The 27,083-nt window shown below is 39.2% G+C and overlaps 1 protein-coding gene across 1 annotated transcript; it reads right to left on the bottom strand.

Moving 5' to 3' along the window:
- Positions 1–237: 237 nt before the first annotated feature.
- On the bottom strand, positions 238–26,971 carry EHD4 (EH domain containing 4). Its single transcript, XM_084287091.1, has 6 exons — positions 26,673–26,971; positions 20,720–20,896; positions 17,198–17,295; positions 10,305–10,717; positions 7,292–7,456; positions 238–4,747 (listed from the first exon to the last, which is right to left on the bottom strand). The coding sequence occupies exons 1-6, from the start codon at positions 26,909–26,911 to the stop codon at positions 4,211–4,213; spliced, it is 1,629 nt and encodes a 542-aa protein (XP_084143217.1). The 5' UTR covers positions 26,912–26,971; the 3' UTR covers positions 238–4,210.
- Between the last annotated feature and the right edge of the window lie 112 nt (positions 26,972–27,083).

The following is a 27,083-nucleotide window of genomic DNA, read 5'->3' as shown; positions in this document are numbered from 1 at the left end:
GGTGCTGGCAGTATTTTCAGCAACAAGTTCAAGGACACAGAAGGGGAATAGCCATAACCTATTGTAGATGCATAAACTGAGGTGAGAAAATAAACAACTTCCCAAAAAGCTACTATGCTTAAGAGCCTTAAGTAGAAGAATTGAAAAAAAAATTCTTGTCACTGAATTCACTTTCAGAAAGAAAATTACAAGCAAAAATGTCAGGTAGTTCAATATTAGTTTATTAAATCAGCAGTTTTTATCACCACTTTCTAAAAATGATTACAAAGCATATTAAAATATATTACAGTATCTGCAAGGAATTTATTGTGTAATAAAAAGTGCAACAATAATGAACTTACAGCTTTGTTTGCCTAACTGGACAAAGTGAAGCGCTCTGCACAGATCAAACTCCCTCAAAGATAAATTGAGTGCCTTTAAAAGGGAAAACACAGTATTCAACAAAAATATTAGAAAAGGTGAGTATGTGAAGTACAAAAAAATTCATTTTCATTCTCTCCATGCTAAGTTACACATTCCCAAGAAAACATACACTTCAAATTCTCTGCTTGAATTCCAACAATACAAAGAGCCATCAAACTGAGTGCATATGGTGAAGGGAAGAAAGTGGGAAGAAAAATAGTGTGCCCTTCAAGTACTGGAGATAAGTAATGTTGAAAAATCAGGGACTGGATACCACTGCTTTGACACCAAATTCCATGAAAGTTTACACCATTCTTAACAAAGGAGAAGGACCTCATCCTGACCTAAAGATCTTTGTAAACTCTCCATTTTCAACCTGTCACAGTTTTGAAAGGGTCTTGCTGTCCTGTAGTGTGGTTTTGAACAGTTGTCTCACATTTTTTCTTCCAAACAAAAATCTAATTGATTTCTGTGGGAACAAAATTTCAGTTGGGAATTAAAACTGTTGCAGAACAGCTAGAGAAGACGTAGAAGCAGCAGTGTCTACTTTGGTTTACAGCAGCAGACTACACCAACGAGCACTAATTTCACAGAATGAATTCTTGACAGTTTTGAATGATCCTTCAGCAAATGTAATCAAAATCCTTGGCATAAAACTGCCAACTAATCCAAGATCTTGTTCTTTGTTGAGCAGAGATTAATAACAACATCAAATGAACAAAAAAAGATTACTTCACACTGCTGTTCCCAGTAACTACCCACAGCACAATTTCATGAGAAGGTAATCCTGCTCCCTTCTCTCCTCATGCTCCTTACATGTTGTCTCACTAACTCAGCAGAGCATTATCCAGATTGCTTCCCCTGAGCAACAGCACTCTACTAGATTAGTTTAGCTGCACATGAAACTGCAGTTTAAAGTCCATATGAAATGTACTTGAATTTCTATCAGCGAATTATGACCTCTTAACATTCCAGTGCACTGCACCACATATCTAGATATGCATTCATTGCATGCTGGTCCTGAAATGCTTCTATTCCTCCACATCAACAGTGAATTCACCTCTACTCTTATACATGCTTTGTGCATTCCCTTTCCCCTTCAAGTCTTGCAGGAAAAGAGCAAAACATTTCAACTATATCTAAAGAAAATATTTAACTTATCAAAATAATGCATTTCAATTTGTCCCCTCTAAGTCCAAGTTAGCACATTCTTACGGAGTCTGAAAAAAAGGCTGTATTCTCCATTTTACTACTGGTAAAACTAGAAAAAAATATAAATCACTGAGAAACTATCCTGCTCCTCTCCTCTACAGGAGGATATTTCTACTCGCATGGGATCACATGGCTCCAAAACATTTGGAGCATCACTCCTGGAAGCTACACATGGTGGGAATTCAAACACAGGCCCACCCTGGAACCCTGTTCAGCAGAAGAGCAAGGTAAATACAACAAAGTTGGAAGATCAGCAGCTTCCAAGATCCTCTCAGCTTTGCCCACTCTACATTAGGCACAACACACAAGTTTTCTTTCTTCTGGTGGCTTTCTTTGCAAAGCTATTCTGATTTGTCATTAGTGTACAAACTTGTCACTGACTACAGAAACTACCCACAAATAAACAGCCTTATTTTTTAACACCTCTTGCGAAGTCTATATAATACTTTTTGTTCAACTAAAAATAAATTACTTAGAGAATCAGTTACTCTGCAGACATGCAGTCACACAGGTAGACTCCTGGTCAAGTTTCACAGCTCTACAGAAGTGCACAGAGATGCGCTAAGGCTAATTTGGCCCCTATCATAGATCTAACAGAAATAAAGTTGGTACACTTAAATTATAAGAGAAAAAAATAAGAGTAAGACAAAGCAAGCAAGTCCTCAAGACTGATTAACTATGCTAGGATATCCTTGACACAGGCCCGGAAGCCTGGCAAGGTGAAGGTGTTCTTATGTCACTACTTAAAATAGCTTCATTGTTTTCACATGGAAGAGTCCTAGCAAAGTTCATGGTAATTTCACATCAGAATAGAAAAGATGCAGAAAGATAAGAGGTCCAGAAAGATTTGAAGTATGAAAACCAACTGACAACCTAAAAAACACACAATTCGAAGAAAAAGTTGAGGCTCTTCTTAGATCACCTACAAATCCGAACACGTAAATGTGACTGAAGTCTTAACTCAGAGACAACACTCAAATTACTTCCCTCCCTACCCCCACTGCAAAGATGCTAAAACATTTTTTGGCTTGCTCTGTCTCAGAAGGCACTACTGCTAACACTTACTGAGTCTCAAAGAAAAAGTGCCTGAAGTTACAGTACCTTTGATATGTAGGGCATTTCATAGTACAAATGGAGTACAAGTCAATACTTGCTCACATACACAGACCTACACTGACTGACTGCCAAGTTTGATTTCAGAAAAGAAGTGGCCCTCCCCAAAAGACAGGTTCACAGGACCAAAAATATACCTTCTTTTAAGGTAAAATTACCTTCTTTTAAGGTACTTGTAAAGTCAGTTGGAAACAGCAGTAAGCCAATGGGTTCAATATTTGATTTTGTCATTAGAAAAATGATGATTAATGATCAATTCTTTTTTTTTTTTTTTAAAATAAAGGAATAATATTTGAAGGGACCAGTCTATGACTTATTTCAGTCATATGTAAAGATTTCTGTTGGTGACCCCAACTTTCAAATCTGCTACCATATCAATCAAATCTCTCTTCAGTGGTTGTCAGCTACCCGTTGGCAAAACAAAGAGCTCTTTTCTTTAAAAAGAAAAGTATAAGATAACATAGATACCTGTATAATTAACTGTAAATAAAAATTAAATACCCATGAAAATTTCTCAAGACAATTCAACATGCTTTGAAGATGCTGAATTTGAACAATGCACCTTTTCTGAACATTATATGAGGCTTTATTTCAATTGAAACTTTTTTTTCATTAAGCTTATGAAAACATTCTGCTTCAACTTTGAAAAATTCAGGAATTTGCAGCGCAGCTAAACCGAAACCTCAAAAGAAACACCAAATCCGAGGAACAAAGGAGATTCAGTTCTTTTAAAGATAATACTGAGTATACAGTGCTGTACAAAACTGCAGCAGCAGCTCTTCAGATAAGACAGTGATGACAGACTGAAAGAATCATTTTAATATTTTGTACTTTCTAGCTATAAGCACCAGAGTTTTAAAATAAGTCTGCTCATAAACAAGTCTGCTCATATTCTGAGCACTTAATATTCTCGCCACAACTTTAGTCTTTCTCTACTCCCAAATTAAATAAGAACAACAAAAATATAGAACAAATTTAAATTTCTTTTTTATATCTGCTTTTTGTTAACCTATAGAAATGTTGACATTCACTTGATGCCTAAAGTATGCTTTCAGTGTAGAAAATGTTCCTCTCATAGGCGGTGAATATAACATTTAGAGCTTCCTTGCACTAAATAAAATAAATAGTTTGGAGTAACCCGTGGTTGCTAAGTGCTTAGGTTTGGTGAAGATCAGTGATTTCATACATTTTTTTTTTCTGCTTTATGGCTGTAGAGGCAGCAAGATATGGAAGCAACACTACAGAAACATTTTCACCTTACCATCCACGCATTATGATAGGTTTATACAAGGCACTTGTGATAAGCATGTCTCAGTGAAGGTCAGCAGGGACTACTACACAAATGTTTCCCTGCTACTATGCTTCTAATTTCAGTAACTTGCGTGAAATGGGCTGTGAGGTTTAAAGATTTAAGCCTAAACTCAAATTTCGGTAGTTTCAACACATTCATTGAAAGACATCCAAAATCCTCTTCTAATATTTTTCACTCCGCTGTCTGCAAAGGTTTCCTGTGAGATGGTGGCACCAGGTGGGAAGGCAGTGTGCCAGGCAGTTCATATCCATCCAGTTTTATCTTGATGAGATGTTTTGCTAATGCAAATTCCTCATCATCCAACATCCCATCACCATCACAATCTGCGAGTTTCCAGATCTTCCCCAAGACACTGTTGGGTAGTTTGGAAGTTACCATCTCTTTCTTTGCATTGATCCCAGATATTTTGCCATTGATTGGTGACAAAGTGTAGAAAATCTCATCATAAGCAGGTTTATCTTTGGCAACAACCCATTCTTCTTCATCAGCTCCTTCCTTTGCACCTTCTCCATATCCCTGGCCGAAAGGTCCTGCCATGGTGCCATCAAATGCCCCACCGTGAACCAACTCTGTGGGCATATTGCTTTCTTCCTGGCTGATCAGGCTCATCAGGGAGGCAATCTTGTTTGCCAACATATTATCCACAGCTTCAATAAGCTTTGGTTTCAAAGAGTGAAATTTAGTGAAGTCACAAGTCTCCAACTGTTCCTGTTAAAGATATAAACATTTCAGTGACAGCTGTTAGAAAAACTTCCAATACACTGAAAAGGTTAGAATCACAGAATGGTTTGGGTTGGAAGGGACCTTAAAGATCATTTAATTTCAACTCCCCTGCCATGATCAGGGAAACCTACCACTAGATCAGTCTGGTGTTACATTGGTTAAGGAAGGGGCTTCAAATGAAAATAATCTTTTGAAATAGATCCCAAAATTGAAACTCAAATTTCTCTTGAAGGAGAAGCAAGGTGGATACTTACATATCACACCTAATACATTGATCAAATATACCAAGACAATTTTGCAACAGTGTTCCTCCATTCAATTGAATTTACAACAGTTTTCCAAATGGCAGTGCATAAGAACATGGCAGTTGATGTTACCTAACAACTTTCCATTTGATGATTTTATTCCAAACATCAAAGAAAGTATGCAAATAGGGCCTTAGTCCTGCTAGCCCTTCTGCAAGTGTTTAAAATTAGCAAATACATTCAAGAGTTTGCAGGTCTCATCTCATTTTACAGATTAAACTTCTTGTTTGTAACTAGGTCATGAAGCAATGTCCTTTACCAATAATAATTAAAAAAACACTGAGCTGGGGTAACAACAGCAACATTTTTATAGCAGTGCTGCCAGAAGTCATCAAGTCATTTATAGAGTTATCAACTTGTGCATATACTCCTACTAATCTCAGTGAGATTTTTAACTAGGTGATATGTGCTATTTCAACACAGACCCAAGCATGTTTTACGTCAGAAAGAATAAAAATTAAATTTTGTTTAGGCAATTATTTATTGATTTCTAAATGCCAAGGGCTATCCAGGAAAGAAGAGTTACAGTAGAAACAGACAAAACAAAAACAAAAAGAAAACAGTGTTAAACTGCTTTGACAAGTCCCATCTATCTCAGGGAGCTGCTCCCCTACATAACAGAACTGTAACGATACAAACCAAGAAACGTGAACTACAAATTGCTTCACTCATGCACAAAGAATTTTGCATTTCTTAAAGGAAATATTGCCAACGAACAACAATCACTCAGTTCAGGTGAAGTTTATGCACAATCACCTGATTTACAGCAACTCATCAGGCTAAGTTTATGATATACAATAACTTGGAAACTAAAGGTCAAGTTTGCTATCTGTTTTTTCCTCAGTACAGAAGTGAATGATCTCTCTTGTATGTATTTGCTGCCATCTGCTGTTGAGGCTTAGTGATATACATTATTAGTTTGAAAGTTCTGTGCAAATTTTGTTTCAATACCCAAACTGACAAGTCACTCATTCTCTCTTTTCCTATCACAAACAGAAGAGGCAAAGTAAAGAAAAAAAAACTGCACTTTTTCCATGCAAATCCCTTTCTAAAACCTAACTTCATGAACCCTTCCTCAACAATCCTGCTTGTGAAAATCTAGATATAACAGATCTTATACTAAATCTACAAAATACTGTCTCATGCAGACAATTGATCCCTAAGTTAAATATTTTAATCTGTAAAATAAACATGTGCATCCCTATAGATAGGTTAGGTTAATGAAAACAGCTAGTCATCACTCTTTACGATTAGCAGTGTGAATATACCACATAAATTGTCAGAATAATGTACAAATATCAATCTGAAAAAACATTCTCCATCACATGCTTGACTAGCCAAGGTCAAACCAAACTGCATGTTCCTGATCTCTCAAGTACATCGACTTGGAAGATCAGATATCTTCTAATTCAAATATCATTCAAGAAGCCTATGATCTGAGATCGAAAGATTGCAAATTGAGGCTTGAGAAATAAATTGAAAAGCATGGCTAACACAGCACGGCTCTCGTTCCCTAAAGAAAGTGACAAAAAGCAGGTAGTAAGATTTTCAGAGTTCAAAAAAGAAACAAGAGGTAAGAGATATTAAAAACTTAACAATAAAAGTATAAATTGAGAACTAATTTTTCTTCACAGAATACATCTCTAAAGGATGGGGAAAAAAAAAAGAAAATCGGGGTTTTCAGAAGCGAGAGCTTAAAGCTGGACTTTTCAGGTAACCTATTGCCTTTCTTACTCAATGGCAAACAGCATCACTAAGAGCAAGAACAGAGAAGGGTAAATATGACTGATGTGTGACTATGTGCATCTTCACCTACCCAAATATCTGACAGAATTACAAAAGTGATATAAATACCCACATTTAGGACGCAGATCAAGAAACAGCTTAGCCCATACGAGCCCTCTAACATTTTATTTGCACCATCTTCTAAAACATTTAGTACTATCTGCTAATAGGAATCAAATATTGAGTAAAAGAACAGGTCAGATTCCTTATGGCAATTTCTGCAGTCTTCTGGGGATGCACACACACATTAAGGAAATTACCAATCATCTTCACTGCTTCCAAGTCATGCTAACACCAGTGGCTGTCACTTCTGCTCTTCTGCCATTTGCCCAAAGACTCCAAACTAGAATGCTGAGTCTCTCTGTTCTGTCTTTTCTGATTTGTCAATCATGTCAGAAAATTAGTATTATTTCAGTGGAACTGTAATCTATAGTTTTACCTGCATTTTTTTGACTTCAGGGAAGTCCCCTGCTGAGATATGATATTCTCTTTGCAGCTGGCCATAGATCTCAGGTAACCTGCTGATCAGTTCCTTCTTCTTGTTCTCTTTTCCAAAAACAGAGGGCATTTCTTTTTTCAGGTAGCTGATGATATAAGCATGTACCTAAGAAGAAGCAAAGTTTAAATCAATACTACTGCTCATATAAGCTTAACAACATTAGTGTTCTTCACCCAGGTCATAAAAAGAAGCAGAATGAATAAACTCATCTCAAAGAGTAAGTCATTTGAAGGACAACATATTACCAACAATTGTTTGTGGAACCTCATATTAACAGAAAGAGGTGTCAACTAACTTTTGCTGCTTTCAGTAGTCCTTTGAGAAGCTGAGAGAAAGCAACTGCATTAAAAAAAAAAAAAACGCAGTTGGGAAGAAAAAAAAGCACAGTTTAAGAAGGAGCATTGTACACTACTGTATTGGTACTAACAGTGAGAGCAAAAGTAAGGTCCTAAAATGCTGTCCTGTCACTTACATATCTGGATTATGCAGAAAAAATCAGCTGTACTAGTCTCTCTGTCTCAGTGGTGGAGAGTTGCGACTCTACTTGTCTTGCCAGTTATTGATGGAAACAATGGGATAATAGCTTGAGTAATCCCAGCATGTTAAGTGGCAGGGCTATCTAACTGAAGTGACAAGGCATTCCTACCTTTTTCCTACCAGAGGAGTGAGCACATAGTCTATATTTATGTAGCCACAAAAGGATGATAAAGCAGTTAGTATGCTATAGTAACAGCATGCCTTGGCTGCTCTGCAAAGCCTTGGGAGAAAAGCAGAGCCATTCCAGCATATTAGGGAAGGCATTCATTTAGGATGACAAGCCCTAAAACACATCAATACCTGCAGCCCTCTTTGATTTTTTCATCTGCTGTGATCAAGATAAACTGACACTGCCATCAAAGTATCCACCGTGCCCGTGTACCCTCCTTCCACCCTTACCCTCAAACCATTCATCTGTTCTCTTGCCACCCTCCCACTGCCTTTCACCAACAAAAGGGATCTGTGTGGCCACACAGCAAGTGAGCTGGTCCAGGACAGAAACTGTGGGCTGCATTTGCTCTCACTGGGGTGAATTAATTTATTCCATTCATCGTGTAGGCACAGATATTTATGCTGCACAAGGGAGGGAAGCGCTAGGTCAGGCTTCTTTTAGAAGCAATGCACATATATCCATTACAACTTGAAGTAATTAACATGCCTTCTTCAGCTCTGACCCAGGAAGGACCACCGAAGTCAAATGACCTCTGTAACAGGATGAGTCTATTAAAGAACTCAAACCTTTCTTTATTTAAAAACAAACAAACAAACAAAAAGATGCAACTGTTTCCTAGACACAGTTTTCACACACACATAAAAAATATAAAATTAAGAATGTCTATCATTATCGTACCATGGAGTACAAAAAAAGGTGAAATTCTGAGTAATGGGTAAAGAGATTACCACAAAAGAGAAGCAGTAGAAAAACATGATTATGCAGATATGGTGATGTATACAATAATTAACTACCATCAAAATACCACAGACCATGCCTTATTTTATTCTGGAAAAACCTTACACATAACCTATGCAAGGAAAGTGTGGTCACATTCCTTTACTTACTCATTTAGAAGCTTACTGGGTAAAAAAAAAAAAAAAAAAAAAAAAGAAGATATATTCACTATTCACTAGAAATGGTGTAACCAATATTTCTTTGAATGTTCTAAGATCCAAACTTTCACATTTGACTTAACAGAACAGTAGCTAAGCAAAAATTGACCATCCACATTCAATACCACTTCCTCCTATCTAAAGAGGATGCATGCATTTTAATTACAGATATACTCAAATTTCTACAGAGCACATAAAAACAGACAGCATAAAGAAGCATAGTTTCTGCATAAATCCATGAAATTTTCTGATAGTGCAGATGTGAACGTCCTCCAGAATGACAGAAATTATGAAACGGGGATATTTCTAATAGAGTTTATAAATAATCTTAAGTGATTTTATAGTCTTATGTTTAAAATAATTCTTCTAGCAAAACCAGAAAAATACGTTTATAGTTCACAAGCACTGACAGTTTCACATGTGTAAGGCCTGCAAACAAGCACATATGTTTCTTAAAGATAAGAATAATTCTCATCAGAATGGGATAGTGACTCACAAGACTAAAAAAAAACAAAAAACAAAAAACAAACACAAACAAGCAACAACAAAAATACCCAAATTTGACGGCAAGTTAACAGTTTGCTTTTGTTTTGGGTTGCTGCATATGTTTTAGAAGGGATTCAGAGCAGAGAGGTATAGACATTGGACAAAAATGCTACACAATGCTGTAATTTTGACTCAGTACTTAAAGTTCAGTGCAGAAGACAGAAGTATGACGCTGTAAGAATTACATTGCTGCTGTCCTGCAGATAAACAGTTTATTCCCCTTCCAGAGCTGACTGATAAGCAAGCCCCTTGAGTACTGTATTTTGTATTCACCTTTATCTGTTTTTATTTTATGTTACATAAAAACACCTAAAAACGATTGGATACCTTTCCATTTTCAAAATAATTGTAATGAAGGAAAATAAAAAGCTGACAAATGTACACAAAACAGATTGAGTTAATAGCAGTTTTTAATACCATAACACCAGGAACGTGACAAAAAAAAAAAAAGGTTTATCTTCAAAAAGCAGCATTAAGTTAACCTTACTGTGCAGCGTAAAAAATTGTACACCTCCCCTCTCAGCAATAGTTCTAATGGCCTGAGAAGATCTGATGTCTTTCTCTAAGTAAGGGAGGCATCCCAGTACAAGTCTTTATTTACTCCCATTTTCTTCTACAACCTCTTCCACATAAATCTGACAATACAATCCATTTACTGAAAACCACACATTTTATGAGTGGAAAGATTGGGAAAGGTGAGAAAGGACACACTGAAAAAGACAGAAGAGATCACTCATTTGATTAACTTGGCATCTTTTCTTACCTTTGCAAGTCTTGCCCTCTTAATGAGATCATTGAGCTTCCGCACTGCGGCCTTCTGCGGGAGACTCTGGATGTCCTGGAAAAGATCCTGGGCCTCTGCCTCAAAGAGTCTTCGATTCTCTGTGTTTCGGAGAGGATGGGACCAGAAGGAACCAATGTAGACCCTCAGCACCTCTGGAGTGTTGATCACCTTTCCCAAGGACCACATGAGTGCACCGTAGACCCTCATCAGCTGCTGTGTGTCCACCTGGTCAGCCTTATTAAGCACCACTCGAATCTTGTCATCCTGGCCCCGGAATGACTTTATAGCCTCTGAAAACTCATCAGATATATCCAGCTTATGGGCATCAAAGAGGAGGATGATGCGGTCAACCCTCTCTGCAAACCACTGGAGGACTTGGCAGAAGTCATAGCCTGAGGAAAGAATGCACTATTACAGTTCTGTTGGGAGCAGTGAGTCTCAGAAGGTAGGGATGGGGGTGCAGAACAAGGGGATCATAGCATCTGCCGAGGGGAGAAGGGGAGACAGACCACCTGGAGAAGAGTATCTGTGGACAGGTCAATACAACTGTATCCTATATGCCCTTAAACAGGTCTCATTATTACCACCTTTTATTTTGATTACTGACCTTGATTTTCCTGAACCTTGCCACCCATTATCTACATTGTTATCTTTCACGTTGCTGTGAAATACCATCTCACACCCATGTTTGCCTCTTCCGAGGGTTCTGACTTCAGCACTGAGAGCAAGCTAAGAAGCTTTGTGGGGCTCTTACCAGAATCTCTCTTCTCACTGTTAACACTGGCCACTTTGGTAGCTCTGTGTGCCTGTAATAACAGGCTGCAAATGCAGCACCCCAGTCTAAATCAGCAACCAAAACTTTTTGGATTATAAAACCATTTCCAAACTCTTATCTCTTTGCATTGCAACACTTGCTGTTATTTCTGCCACAGCAAACTTGGGAATGCAATTTACCAGTAATGAGTCTGTGTTGCTGATGGCTTTGAGGATGTGACAGATTAGAGAACACAAGACCTTTCTGATCATCTGAAAGAGATGTTTTGATGTTCTGAGGAAAAGTCTTTTTGTAGGACCTGTCTGAATGCTTTTTTAAATGCAGAAGGTAACCTAATTCACACAGCAAACAGTATTCAGGAAATTCTTATTCAGAAGTGACACATTTAATCTGCAAAGAGTCACCACAAATGATGTGGCATTGGGCTTGGCATGCACATGACTCATCTTGTTTGAGTAAAGAATAGCAAGGTCTGACTGGGAGATGATATTCTGGCCCTATTTTTCCTCTCAGAAAGAGACACAAACTAAAAGAGGCAGCAGTCAAAATGCAAGGACCCAAAGTAACCCAAATAAAAACTACAAAAGTAACCCAAATAGAAACTACACTTCTGTCTCCATATTTAAGCACTGACAACAAAGAAAGCTCAGTTATCACCAGTGAACTCTCCAGGGCATTGTTGGTCATTTCTGAACCATGTAATACAAGCCTTCAGACCTGCACTCCCCCAGCTAACAAAACCAGTTAAACTACTCATACATGAGCCAATTAGCTGAATACTCCATGTTTCTTGTCCAGACACAAGCAAAACTCCTCTTCTCCACTCCTCATTCTGCCCACTATCTTTTACGCTGTTTCAAAAAAAGAATAAGGGGACATTGTGAAGTTGCTTAGCTTTGCTTAAAACGATGCTGGCTCAGTCAAGTCATTATTCACTATACCTTCAAGTTGTTGGTCTTTAACCCAAAAGCAAATCAGCTTTTTCTGTTGGCCCTAGTGAGGCTCTATTAGAAAACAAGGAGAAAAATGGGGAAAATGGGGAATTCCAGATTTCTTATGAAGCATACTTCTACATGCTTATCAACATAGGAAAAAATTCAGCCTTAAATCTTTTATTTATAAATGACAATTAGCATATGAAATGAAATCTGGAATTTCTAGTTAACAGTACGAAAATGTCCCCAGTTACCTGTCTTCCCACCAACTGCCACTAAAATCCAGCACAGTCACATCAAACAGAAAGGTGAAGGCAATGGTAATAAGGTATTATTAGGACTCAAAAGGATGCAGGTCAGACTTATTAACTGGCTAAACACCACCACCACTACCAACAACAAAACCACCACCTTTCCCATTAAAAGAAATGCTTTGTAAGAAGTGCAAAACCCCTGTCCTATCCAGATTTTCTACATTCTTTTCTGCGACCAGGTCTAGAAGAGATGACCAAGAGATGAAAAGTAGGGGGCAAGGAGGAGAGCTGCACAAAACACAGCTGGAAGAGAGCTCTTCTCACTTAACATAATTTTATTAAAATCACTATAATTTATCTCTGTAAGAATTTAGCAGTAAAGAAAGGGAGAAAAAAGTCTTATGCCACTTCTCTGTACAACACAGTAGCATCACTGCACATATCTGAACTATGCAACAACCTGTTCTGGACTTCATACATATAGAAGGAAATCTGCTTGAAATTAAATATGTAAAATTGCAAAATGAAACTAGTTAAATTCTAGTAAGTTTCCCACTAATGGTACAAAGTGGACTTAAAAGGCTGGCTAAATAAATAAATATATAAATTCCCACCATGCATTTGATGGATTTTGAACTACAAACAACTTGCATATTCAGTAAGAATATGTAAACAAACACATTTCTTTTAATATGAATGAAATAAAAATTAATGAAGCATTTGGTTTGGGAAGAAAAACCTGCTTGCTTAAAATTTGTAAAAAAAGACAATTTAATAACTAAGATCTGACAATCTATTAATTTTAATGAAAACTTGCAATTACAAGTGAATCCATTTTCATAGATTCAGCAGTTAGAGTATTAAGAGTGTATCTGAACTATAGGGCAGCAATATATACTTCAATATTTCAGCCAAGGGTTTCCACATGGTTGACTTCATGATTTTTCTGTCCTGTTCCCACTGAGAGTGCAACACAGCATCTATTCCATCAGTCAAAGCAATGCTCTTTAAAGGAAGCATAGAAGAGCACTGGGTCACAATGCACTTAGGATCCTGTCACATGCAGTGTACATGCATGGAGTTGGATTTTCAAAATTGAGCAGTACTAGTTCAACACAGATGAGTATGGAAAACATGACCAAAAAAAATAAATCGGTGTTGATGCTTCTCAGCCTTTTGCTGCCCTACTGTTGCTACTTCTTCAAGGGTTTGTCTCCACAACTACGGTCAGCTACTATCTGTCTCAGGAGTTATGAAGTCTGTTTACAAGTACATATTAGAAAGTCACAAGTCACCCTCATACTCAGCTAAAGGACGAAGAGCAGCAATCCACCAGCAGCACTGAAGAACTCTGTGAGCTCATCCTGAGCTGCAAGGAAGGAGGCAGCCATTGCCTCCAGCACAGGCACAAAGGTTGGGCATCAGTAAGGGGCTCAACAGGGAGCCAGACGAGAGCAAAAGAAAACAATGAAAACAATGATATGAAAAAGCTGATGAGAGACTGTGCAAGGTTACCAGCTCTGCAACCACTGATGAAAACAATGATTATGAACTCTCATGTGTTACTGGCCCAGGGCAAAGTACCAGTCCAGCACATGACAGCCACCAGCTCTACTCAAAGATAAAACTATGCAATCATCTTTACAAGCGCGGGTCTATTTTCTGCGTCAGTCAATAATAAAGATTTAGACAAATGATAGACTTTCCCTTTGGGGCCTAAGGTAAATAATTTCCAACTTGCCCTAATACCATCTCCCAAATCTGCAATTCAGAAAATAATCAGGGAGACTTGATGGGTTCCACCCATTCTCTGCAAGGAGGGACAGGCAGACTGTCCACTTCTTCCACCCCTGGGGCTGGTGTTACTGCAGCAGTGAGCTACCTCTTGGATGAGTGCTGCAATGAGGAGCTGCCAAGTCCAGAGAACAATTACTCACTTAGTTCATGAAGCAGGGGTGGACAGAGTGTGGAGCGATCCCACCCACTGGTGCAGTACAACTACCACAAAAACAACTATAAAAACAAGGCTACGAACACACACATTTGGGACCTGGACAAGAACAGCTATTCCCCCCCCAAAGTCTGCTGTTCTTTTCTTGTTGTGCAACAGGCAAGCATCTAAACTGTCCCACTCTTTCAAATGCAGCTTGGTCCTACACAAAGAAGCATTTTTAAAATATTCTTTTTAAACACTCCAATCCTGGGGTAAGGTTCCAGTTATGTCAATGAAAACCTGTCTCAATCCAGCACTCTCATATGACACTTTTACTGCACTCTTGTTGGCAGCGTAGTCCTAAAGAGAACAGACAGTGCCTCACTGGAAAGAAAAGCCTGACACAATACTAGAACTATGTACGTCACCTTTCATAATTCCCAACAACATTTTCACAAGCCTGACTAAACTGAGAAAATTAACAGTGCTTAATAACTCTGGTTCTAAAAAAATGCAAGGTGAGCAACGTTCTGCATTTTTTCTGATCTTTTTCCCCATGCTTCTTTAAACCCTTGCCTTCAGGTTCAGTAGCAGTCAGCTTCCCAGGGGAAAGAGGAATGTACATTTCCTTTCCTGTCACCAGGCATTTATATTGACATTTGCAGTAAAATTATCAAGGCGTGGTCCTTGAACACTGCAAGAAGAAAGGTCACCACATTTTCTGAATTATTTCTTTAATCCTACAGTCATTCCAACAGTCACGAATCAAATTCTCCTCCCCTTCTCAAATCAGTTCCTTCCCATACCCTGCTAGCCATTGCTTCACCTTCCTCCTCTCCTCACACTCATCGTTCCTTCCAAACCTTGCAGACCACACACAAGTTTATGTCTGCAATCTGCTTTGTGAATGTCACCAGTGATGCTGCTGAACCTTCTGGTGCACTCACAGGGCAGCAGCAGCACAGGGACAGCTATTGTCTGAGGGGACAATGCCAGCACGCATTTGCACATTCCCGTTGAGCCACTTACGCAGGCAGTGAGCTGACGGGCAGGAAGCCTCTGGCACATTCTCCCACTGACAACAGGAGCAGGAAAGGTGTGTCAGAAGAAAGACAGCTTTGAATATTGTCCTAAGTGTACATTTTTGCTCCTTTAGAAAATGATCAGCTCCTTCATCTACGGACACCTTGCCAGCTTTACAGAGCTCTAAATAAAACACCCAGGAAGCTCTGCATTACTGCAGAGAGCCTTTACTTTCTTCCAGTCTTTTACTAGGTGAAAGGAGTGAAAGCTGAGGTCCTGTAAACTTCCACTAATTCTCTAGAAATGTAACTGAAACACTCAGGTAAGAATAGACACCAGCAATATGCAGAATAGAAAGCAAGTAATAATATTTATTGGGTGTTATTTCATGTCACATTCCATTACTGCATTATGAAAAAATCTCACCTTACGTATATCCCTTAGAAAACAGCATTAAGTTTCATAAGAAAAACTCAAGTCTAAAATGAAATAGAAATATACTGAAAATTTAAACAAAAAAAATGTAAAATTTTGAAATACAAAATCTTAAGCTGTCAGAAAAGAAATTCTGCTAAAGAATCACCCAGTATATTTAGACCTTTCCTGGCAAGTAAAGACTCCCCATGTTTACATCTAATCACCTCCAGTGAAAGGAAATGACAGCTCCAACAGTGAAGCCTACAAGCTGTCACCTTGTTACAGTTCGGAACAAAACTTTCTCTAGTGGAGAAACATTTAAGTAAAACAGAAAACATCTTGTAGAATCCTGCTTACGTTTGTACACAGTGATTTAAACAGGGCCTCTGAACAACTCAAACTTCAAAACGTACTAAATTAGGCTTGTAGCGTATGTTGAAGTCATTCCAAAAGCCATTCAGACAGGCCCTGCAGTGCAGCATCACAGGATACATCAAGTTTGCTCTCTATAAAACCACCTGTTTTCGAACTGCATAAGAAATCTGGAATTCATATACAGGAAACGTACCTATGAAATATTTCAAACATGGGTGAGCACAGTATTGCCTAATCATAACAGTGTATAATAAGTCCGTGCAATAGCTCTATACAGCAACTTGCAGGTACACCAGGAACACTGGCATCTAACTATATGAAACCTTAAACCTCAGCAGCAATTGCCCTGCAAACTTGGGGTACAGAGAACAGAGCACTGAAAGTTGGTCTCCTAAAGCCTTGTGGTTGTACCATATTGGTACAGCCATACTGGTTAAAGCTCAACATCATACAGCAGAATCACATTTTTGATATCAGAACTATACCAAGATACGTATTCAAGAAAAATCCCTAACACATTGAAAAACACCTTGGTGAAACGCAAACTAGTCAAGTTAAAACCTTGTTAACAGATAAGGAAAGCTTAAGGTTATGACTCAGCACTGTCTAGGTGAAAGTCTACTGTATGTAAGGGCAGGTCAATTAGGCCATAAAAACACTTGATAAGGCAAATACCATCAAGAAATAGAGTTTCAGAACAATAAAGAAACGACAGCTGTATATTCTGTTAAGTCACGAGAGCAATTCTAGATGGCAGTGAAGATCCACAGTCTTTTAAGCAACACACAACTACCAGTGAAACCTAACCCCAGAGTGAAACACAACCCTGTCCCACACAGCAAGGTTAGAACTTCCTTGACAATCCCTGTCAGCACTGAATTTTGTCACACAAGTGCTTGCTTTTTCACTGTCTGATTAACACGATGCCTCAGTTTTCTGCATATTTCATGTTCACTTCCATACTGTTAAGGAAGGGACAGCAGGTACTTGAATGCTGCCAAGCATTACTTTCCCTTCAAGTGGAGAAGGAGAAAGACTTTTTTTTTTTTTTGGTGGAGGAGAAAGGGAGCTGGAATCCAAAACAGAGAAGCAGAAGGAGGAGATTTAAGACCATTTTTGATAGTCAGTGTGCTCAGTTATTTTCAGCTCCTGCAACTCACCTCTGCTGATGCGCTGTTTCTCTCCAGAGAGGATGCCTGGGCTGTCAATAATGCTGATACTCTTCAGCACCTGGTTAGGCAATTGAGAACACAGGAATCTGCAGGCAAGGAGGGGAAAAAAAAAACAAAAACCAAAACATTAGCATGAGCTCTAGCTCACATGTATATTGTCCCTTGCCCTCTTTATGTATTAGCTTTTAGAAAGACTGAAGTGAAATTAAAAAAAAAAGGAAAAAAGTTTTTGAAGTCCTTAATGAATGCCATTTTGTTTTTAAACATGTATGGCGGCCAAAAAAGAAAACTGGAGGGCTTCTTAAAAAAACACACATCAAAACAAAAGGAAAACAGTGGAAAGCCATGCAAAACTCAGAACCATATGAACTGTATTATCTAAGTGATGATAAAATTCCAAATGTTGCAAGAGCTGACAAAATGGGCCACATATGCACCATTCTAAAAAGAAAAAAAAAAAAAAAAGCTTAACTTCTAGTTACTGGCTAGCCAAACCTGCACTCCAAACTCTGATGCTTCTGGGATAATTCGTGATTGAAAAAAAACTTTACTGCCCTTCATTACAAACTGCCTTTAAAAGATTTGCATAAGAGTTTAATCTTCTTACCAGGTAGTGATTGAAGACCATACCGACAAGAACACTGCGCAACCTAGCATCTGCAAAGCTTGCAAAACACCAGTGGCCAACATAAAAAGCTATCATCCCCAGAAATTTAGTTAAAAATGTAACAGTGAGGTACTATTGAATAAAGTAGTGATTTTTAAAATTTTCCTAAAATTTGCCTAAAGGACACATTGTGTTAAACCAAACATTTTGTGGAAGCACAGTGGATGCACAAAAGTGACAAAGAAAATACATTTGACAACAACAACCATTACAAAAGCATATATCACTAACATGAACAACATGAAGTAGCTTTCACAAATTTGCAAGATTCTGATGACTGAGTTTTCATCTCTGTTTTTTTTTTTTCTTATCACTATCTCAAAGAAAGCCCAGTTTAGTACCACTGAGATGTGTCTGAAGCTATCTTACAGGAAGAGGAGCACCATTATTTCAGCTGAACAATGCTGTAGTATTTTGATGCAGGCATCGCCCAAATGCAGACAGCTGGAAAAGGCCATGCAAGAAAACAGGGAGCTAACAGGCCTCAGAGATGGAAACACACAGCAGACTTGACAGAAGTCATTAGTGGAAAAGGAAGAAAATACATAAGACAGAGAGATGAAATAAAAGGATAAACTCAAACCACAATTAACTGTTTGTAGCTTTTTGAATATATCCATTATCTGAAGACAACAGGTGGGTCAATAATCTTAGGTCAAACTAGTATTTCTGACAACTTAAAACATTAATGTTACTTGTATTTGAATATCTGGTTTTGACACTGAGATTTGGCTCTGAAATATCATTTCTTACATAAGCTGCATAAGGTGTGATTTCAAGTGCTACATCATAAAAAGCAAAACTACTTAAACAACATATATTTTTCCCAATAAAAAAAAAGTTTTACAAAAATAGTTTAGCTGAGTGAGTTGACTATCTTCTTGCAGCACATTGATGCTTTCATGCTTTTCTTATTATTATAAGACTATTATTAAAGAAAACCAGCAATATTAGGCTATCCTTGGAAACATTAAAGTTACATTTTTTGCAACAACTTTGCAATCACCAATCACCTGTTGATTTTGTTTGTTTTTTTGTTTTTTCCTTAAGATTACCTTTGGAAAATCTAGAGTTTATCCAACCAAGAACTTCTCCTTTTTGCATCCATTCAGACACCCATTAGATTAAAGGGGGACCATGTGTTTCTCCTCAGTGGTAGTAATTTTCTCCATAACCTTCTGGTATACTGCAATGTTCTTTTTTCACTTACTTTAGTCAGAATCCAAAGGCACACATAGGTCCTGTCCCCCTCCCTCTCAACCCTTACAAGTACAAGGAAAAATAAAAGACAAATTTCTACAGTCAGGAGCCTTGCAGAGACATCTACCAGAATCAGTCAGATACAAGGGAGGGGAATAAGAAGAGGTCACAGAAAAAGCGGCAAGATAGTATCAGTAAGTTGATGAAGCTAATTAGTAAGTACAAGTCTTCATTGTGCTACTGTGTTCTTGTTTGTATTTCAGTTTCTCCATTACCTCAGACGCTGTCTTCTCTCACGTTACATTTAGATGAAAAGGACATTTGGCTTTGTTAAGTGTCCATAGCCATGTAAAAGTACTACCTTAGGCTTATTCATGAAACAAAACATTAGGATTGAGAAATCATTTAAAAAATCATTACGTAACTCTTACATCCAAACCAAACACATAGGATTATTACATGTTCAGTGTAAGTACTTGTTTGTTATGGAAAAATACTATTTACAGGATAATTATGTTAGCTGTTTTCATAGATAGCCTAGGATACAATGGTGGGGTAAGAAAGAATAGTGATCTGGAAGACTGAACTTAGCTAATACACCTCACAGGAAGGGGGCCCCAGAAGTATTAAAGTAGGACCTGACTGCAGCTTCCCACAGTACATTATCTCTCAGCAAACTGGTAGCCAAGCCAGCCATAAGTAGCTATAAACATAAACTTTCTTCTGTGGATATGCACAGCAAGAGATAAGACCTTACATGATGAACTTTTAACACATATGTCAGTGCTTATCGGTCAAACAGGAAAACTTATTGTTAAAAGAGAACCAATTTAGATTAATTGGCTAGCAAAAGCAGGCCTCCATCTCAAATCACCATCAAATACAGGAAGAAAACAAGGTGATTGCTCACACAATGCCAAAGTTATTAATAACTTCAAAATGGAAATAAGTATTTCCAACTGCACGTTAAGCTACATACCGCAATGTTCACAGCTCCTTAACAACTCTGCCTGTTTTTGCAAATACACAGCAGGTATCCAGAAACAATCATCCTGGTCTACTGCACTGCTTGAAAACCATCTGGTTTTCAAACTTTTTACTGGACTGCTTGAAAATGACCAAAACGAAGCACTTAACAGCTTGAATATATTTTATTTTCCTTCAAAAGCCATATTCAAATATTCTCCATTCTTTCAGGCCTTTTTACATCTCTCTGCAATTCACAATTTTGAAGAGCTACTCGAAAACCTCTAGTGTATAAGGGACTAGCGCAGAGGAACAGGACAGCACCAAAGGAAATAGATTTTTTATTTTGGATGGTAGGTTTTAAACAACAGTACTTCCATATGAGTTTTATTGAGTAGGGAAACTTGTGCCCAAACTGATCTTGAGTTCCAGCTAGCATAATGCCTTAAAAAAAAAAAAAAAAGTCAGCTGTATGCTAATGCGACTTCATACTGCCTTTTTTTTTTTTTTTAATTCACTTGAACTGTCACTGCTTCTGCTTGTACTTGAATACTTATTTCATGCTGTTCAATATGAATACAGCAGAAAAGACTTAGTAAACAGCACTGATGTTTGAAGGCGGTATCAAGTAGAAATTCAGACTTAAAATCAAAAGACAGCAACCAACCAGATCTCACCTGTTCAGGAAAGCATTTCCAAAACGGCTGAGTTTGCGGAATGGCTTCTTAGGATCAACAACCAGGGCATTTCCAGGAACACTTCCTTCTGACTCTCCATACATCACAGCAATAAAAGAATCTGTGGTAGGCTCTGGACCAATCCGCATGCCTGGGAAGTCTTGTTCAAGCAGGTATCTAGAGACGGAGAATATGTAAAGTAAGAGACTATATGATGGAGAGCTAGGAGAAAAGTAAATAACTCCAATGCCCTTGAAAATTCCCAAGGACACCCACACACTAGAATCATAAAGTTTTCTCTGCATTTCACTGTTTCTATTACTGTTTCTATTAGCTAGGGAAAAAAAAGGGGGGAGGGGAATGCCAGTTTTTCACAACAGCTAGATACAAGGATCAAGTCAGTCACTTTACAAAAATATGGTGCAAAGTATTCCCTCACCTGCAACACCTGAGCCACTCAAATGGATGCATGGATGCTTCTACCAATGATCACAGTGCTGTAGGTTATGCTACAAGACACTGCTGTTTTTTGTCCATGTTTGCAATCCCATACAAGTGCTGCTAGCACTGAAAGGGAGTGGTCTGAAACACAGCACATGAGCAACATCAGCTTGCTGACAGACATAACCATTCAATGAACTCAGTTGCAACATCCTCTTTTTTACTACCTTGAACTCACCTTTCTACAGCAGAGATAATACAGTTAGGAGACAATACAGTTACTTCTATTTGAGACTGAGGAAAAGGAGCTTTTATTCAGTTTTATTTATTTTAGTTAACAATTACTTTCTGATACGCAGGGTAAAACAAGTTAGACCCACAGAACTCCATAGCTAAAGGTAACATACATCCCACATGCACCAAATCAGGAGGTGTTGTACAAACAGAAGCCATCATGCACCCCCCTCTGAGCAATCTGCTGAGACACAGACTGCACATGCCCATTGGGCCAAGTCTGATACAGCAAGTCTTGACTGGCAAGATCTCAGATGAAGGATGCACATATTTAAATGCTAGAGCTTACTGGAAACAGAATATGTACTTAAAGCCTACCTGCATACCTTCCTGGATGGCAAATGAGAAGCAAGAGAAGCCACAAGCCTATCAGCCAAGCCCAGGTCTACACTCTCACATTTTCCACTTTTCACAAACAGGACCAAACAATCCTGCTTAGTTTTAATGTGAATGTATGAGTACTACTGTCCTCATTCTCAACAGTACCATCTTAAAAATTATCACCTTGAAATACTAAGCGTAAATTGTCAGTGCTGGTCCCACATCCGATGACAGCACCAGTCACAGTTTTGAGCATGTCTAGATTAACACTGGCCTTTAAGTAATAGGTTTGTTCTGGACCTTAATCTATCAGTACTACAACTGTTCTACCATTGTTTAAGTTTCATAAGTTTTCATTGGCTTGAGAGGACTTCCAGGCTGCTCTTCCTCCAAAATACATTCTACAAAGTATCCACAGTATCACTGTTACCCATCAGAAAAGCTCATGAACCTGGCATGCATTGGTGATGGAACTTCAATGGCAGTTTCCTTTTATATGATTAAAAAAAATGATCTCATGGCCACATGCAACACTTGGAGAGTTTACAAGGAGTTCAAAGTATTAAGCACCCTTAAGGATTCTCAACATTGTACTTTCAGCTCAGAACTTGAGCAATGCAAATTCATATTACCTACAAATTCAAATGATAGACATAGAACAAATTTGAATAAAGCGCTACTGACTTGCAATGATACTTCCAAGTTAACTTCACAGATGCAGCTTTAAAAGCCAGGCTTTCAGAGATAACAATGCAGGAAGGCAAGAGCTCCTTCCAAATACTGAGTCCCACCCAAGAGCCAGAGCGCTGGGCCTGCTGCAGCTATTCAGAGACTGCAAGCACTTTGTAAGGCAGGTATTTTCCATTAAGACACCCTCTCAGTCACATGTCAAGAACCAGAACAGCCAAAAAGATACCCCAGATCTTGAGTGCTGGTTGTACAAGCTATATCACACTTCCTCTTGTTATGAAAATATCGGTTTCACTTAGCCACATAAAAGGGAAGACCAGCCTTCTGTAAACTGAAAAACTGCAAATGTTTTTGTAGTGTTATATTAGCACAGGAAGCTACCTGGATTTTTAGCATCTGTGACCACTTACCCTTCTCAGGAATTTTCAGCGGAGAGGGAGTTCAAAAAGATTCACAGGAAGAATGCTTAAAAACAGCATTTGTCCCAAAGACAGTCTAGATCAAACAGCAGACATCCTGTTGACTCAAGGGACTTGCTCTTCACCCTTTATTTTTACCTGGGCTATAAACTTTCTGCTTTGCTAGCAAACATTCATCTACATCCCTTTGCCAGACCTATAGCCCAACTACAGGAAACTGGTTTACAAAGATTACTCACAGTTGCGGATACTGATAATCATCTGAAGCCTGCATGCTTCAGTTAAGCCATACTAACACATGAACACAGCCTAGTTGGACAGACCAACACTGGGCAAGGATGCAATGTGATGTATGGAGAGACAAGCTAAGTCTCCTTTCCTAAGGCTGTCCACCTCCACACTACATGCTACCACAAATCCTCCTTGATTTTTTTTTTTTAAACGTTACAAAACTAACAGAAGATGTTTGCTATAATGCAATAATTCTGTTCCAAATACCTTGAATAAGACTTATACACAGTGCTAGTAACAAAGAAGTTCTACAGACCCAAAGAAATTAAGAAAGAGCCGACAAAAAAAATGATGTGGTCCATTCTTGCCGTACAATTGATTGCACACCATTAGCAGGCTCTAGATATTACAGATATAAAAGGGAGCTTTCACAAAACTCAGCTCCAGCTGAGTTAAATAGAAGGAAGTTTACTGTTTTAACCTCTGAGTAATACCTCTGAACAAAGTAAAAGCACGATCTGGCGAGCTGAGGAATTCACTTCTGTTTTTCCTCATCTTGATATGTTAAAATAATAATAATAAAAAATAAAACAAAAAACTCATCACTTAGTCTCTTACACTTGTAGATTAAAGAATGTGGTGATTATAAATGTGCACTGATGATCCCGTCTCTGATACACTGCAGTTCTCTTCTCCTGCCCCTCCTTTCACCACTTCTTCCTCTAAAGCAGCCATGAGAAGTTGGGAGTATTACAGAAGCTGCGCAGGTACAATGCCAAGCAGCTTACATGTAAGATAAGCACTTGGCTCTCACCCATCCTCCCACCCTATTAAAAAAACAATCATATAAGTATTGCCATTTGGGCCTCAATACACTTGAGTTGTTGGCATTGTTAGATACTTAAATGAAACAGCATTAGCGCACTACGTCTTAGACAGCAAAACTGGCCAGTTCCACTGCATTGTTCAGGGAGCAACCAGTAACAACAGCACCGAGTGAAAAACCAGAAAGGCTGACAGAAACCTGGAAGTGTTTATTTTTCTATCCTAATCCCTCAGGGCATTCAGTCATTACTGAATTCAGTGTTTTCCATGAAGACTAAGTGGAAGGAACTGGGTGGATGTGGATGTGTCAGAGCTATGAAAATGTGAAGTTCTCACGGTAATTTCTAAATCAAATTATCTCGTGCTAGGTAGCCTCGAAAAGTTAATCTCAAATGAATACTCATCAGCTAAACAGATTTGTAGGTTCACATATAAACATGATAGTAAACACAAAAATAGATTTAGTGTGTCCTCCTGACTATGAAATGAAGAAGCGTGAAACAAAAAGCAGTTTTAATTAAGGTTTAAAATAATGTTTCCTTGCCAAAAGGCTACTGGAAAGAAAAAAAAAAAAAAGGAAAAAAAGATATAGTCTAACTACCTTCCAGAAAAACCTATCAGTTATAAACCATGAATTTTAACAATCTTGAGAGAGTATGTTTTTTTTTTATATAAACAAACAAACAAAAAACAACCAAACAAACAAAAAAAACCACATGGGAAATCAGCCTACAATGGAGGAAATTAATTTGTGGCTGACCTGGCCACTACAGTATTTCTTCTTTTATAAGTCTTCGCTTTATTTTACATACACAATTTCACTTCTCATTTCATTGCCTTTTTTTTCCCCCTTTCCTCTAAACTGGATTTTGAATATCAGTCACTGTGACATAACCTTTACACCGTTGGCATAAGTTGCTGTCCATGTTGAATGGAGAGTTTTCTCATGCTAATGCAGCCAATGATTATCTACAGTTATTACCTACAGCAAACCCTGATGTAATGAATGTTTATCTGGCTTCCCTGGGGAAGGTGTTAATGGTGACTGTGGTTCTTTAGAAGCAATATCAACTCTTTTATTACAGACAGGGTCTCAATGGTCAATTCCTGTGAATTCCCAAATTCTCCAATACCTAGTAAGGGATTATACCACACTGCGATCTATGTAAACTGGGTACAGGAGAAAGGGGTGTCTGGGTGAAAAGGAGGGCACATCACAGTAGAAGTTGCTTCTTCCATTCAGTCAGATATTTCGATAAAAAGCATAAGATATCTTTAACGTTTATATCAGTCAAACTTAGTTGATGTTCACCAGAGGGTTCAAAATGCGTCCAGATATTTACTCCCAGCAGAGACCACTGAAGTCTCACTTCCCTGGGAAATAACACCGAAAAGGTGGGAAATAGTTGTAATGAATGATATTTCTTTCTTCTTGCAGACCATCCATTAGTGTCGATCAGCCCTATTATTCTGTATTTTACAATTAAAGAGGTAACAAGTTACACACAAAGCAACAGCACCCGAAGTACTTGTGAAGCAGTGCAAGGCCTATTAGTGCTCCTGAGTGCAATACTGAGCTATGTTCAGTCAAATATGGGCAGCTGCAAAGGACAGAACATCAAACATCCATAAATCAAGAATGTGATTTCACATCCAAGGCAAACCAGAGGGGAAAAAATTTTCCTATAAACTGCAAATGACACAGCAAGTCAGCTGACAGGCAGAACAGGTTCTGGGACATCTCTGTTCCGGACCACTCTGTCCCACATTACCCATGCCCTCGCCTTCCTTTGTCCCTAATCCAGGTAAGATCACTTACCTGGAAATACACCCAGCCTACCAGGGCTGCTAGAATTTGAATACAAGTAAAGAAGAAAATGAATCAGTCAGCATGGGTTGAGAAACATGAAAAAGATTCAAACCACCCACTCCACAAACACATACCTCCTTTCAGCTACCAATGGGGATCCCAAAACCAAGTTTCTCTTAATTACAGCCCTATATCTATTTTTAGCACACTGCTCTGAGCAAGCCCATCTGGCATGTTAGCAGAAGTCAGAAACCACCAGCAAAGAAGCAAGGTGAACCTCAAGCCTGCGGCCAGCTGGCTGCAAAGCAGGCACGAAACGTGACAGGCTCTGCAAACATCTGAAAAGGTGAGTAAAGGGAAACACTGCTCCTTGATGGGGTGTGAGGAAGGGAGTCCTCTGCACTGGAAAAGGAGAAGTGCCATAGCAAGGCTGCCAGGAACCTTCGGAATTAGAAATGAAACATTTGTACAATTTACAATTAGTGATGTTTCCTCTTCAACACAATTGAACAGGAGTGTGAGGGGAAAAGAGATCTCTGAGGACGCAGCATGAACGCTGTTGTGTTTCTCCTGTTCCCACATGCAACCTAGAGTATTAAATTTCTTTAAGGAAAGAAGGGGCGGACATAAGGTTGCACGGCCGGTGATGACAGTAGCCTCTTTTCCTCCGAAATAATTTAGAAAGAAAAAAAAATAATACAAAGTTAACAGGAAGTAGACAGCGAGGTTACGCTTTCCCGGCAGAACATGAAATCGAGAGAAGGATCTGAAGCAGGAAGTAAGAGCAATATACAGCAGCTGAGACTCAGCCCCAGAAGCCGCCCCCATCCTCAGCACAGCCCCTCAGGCACCCCGGGGTGCAGCAGCACCCATCGCCGGGTGCGTGTGTGTGTGGGGGCACCCCCGGGGGTCCGCCACCTACCGGATGAAGGTGGTCTTGCCGGTGCTGTACTGCCCCACCAGCAGCACCATGGGCTTGTTCTCGAAATCGGCCTCCTCCAGGGCGGGCGAGTGGAAGTCATGGAAGCGGTAGTGCTCCTCCAGCGGCAGCAGCTTGCGGAGGTAGAGGTCCCGCAGCCCCCCGGTCACCGTCTGCACCACATCGCCGCCTCCGCCGCCGCGCTCCCGCCCGCCGCCCTGCTTGCCCAGCCAGCTGAACATCCCGCTGCTGCCAGCTCCGTGCCGTGCCGAGCCGTGCTGAGCCAAACAGACCCGCGCCGAGCCGAGCCGTACTGAGCCGTGCCGAGCCCCGCTCCTCCCCGTCCACGGCCCTGCCCCGCCGGCGGGGCGGTGCCGGTGCCGCGGGGGGGTGGCCGCTACCCACAGCACCTGC

This window comes from Netta rufina, assembly GCF_964035555.1.
Source record: "Netta rufina genome assembly, chromosome: 5".
NCBI lineage: Eukaryota > Metazoa > Chordata > Aves > Anseriformes > Anatidae > Netta > Netta rufina.
The sequence above is the reverse complement of the archived record's forward strand: the minus strand, read 5'-3'. Positions and strand labels throughout refer to the sequence as shown.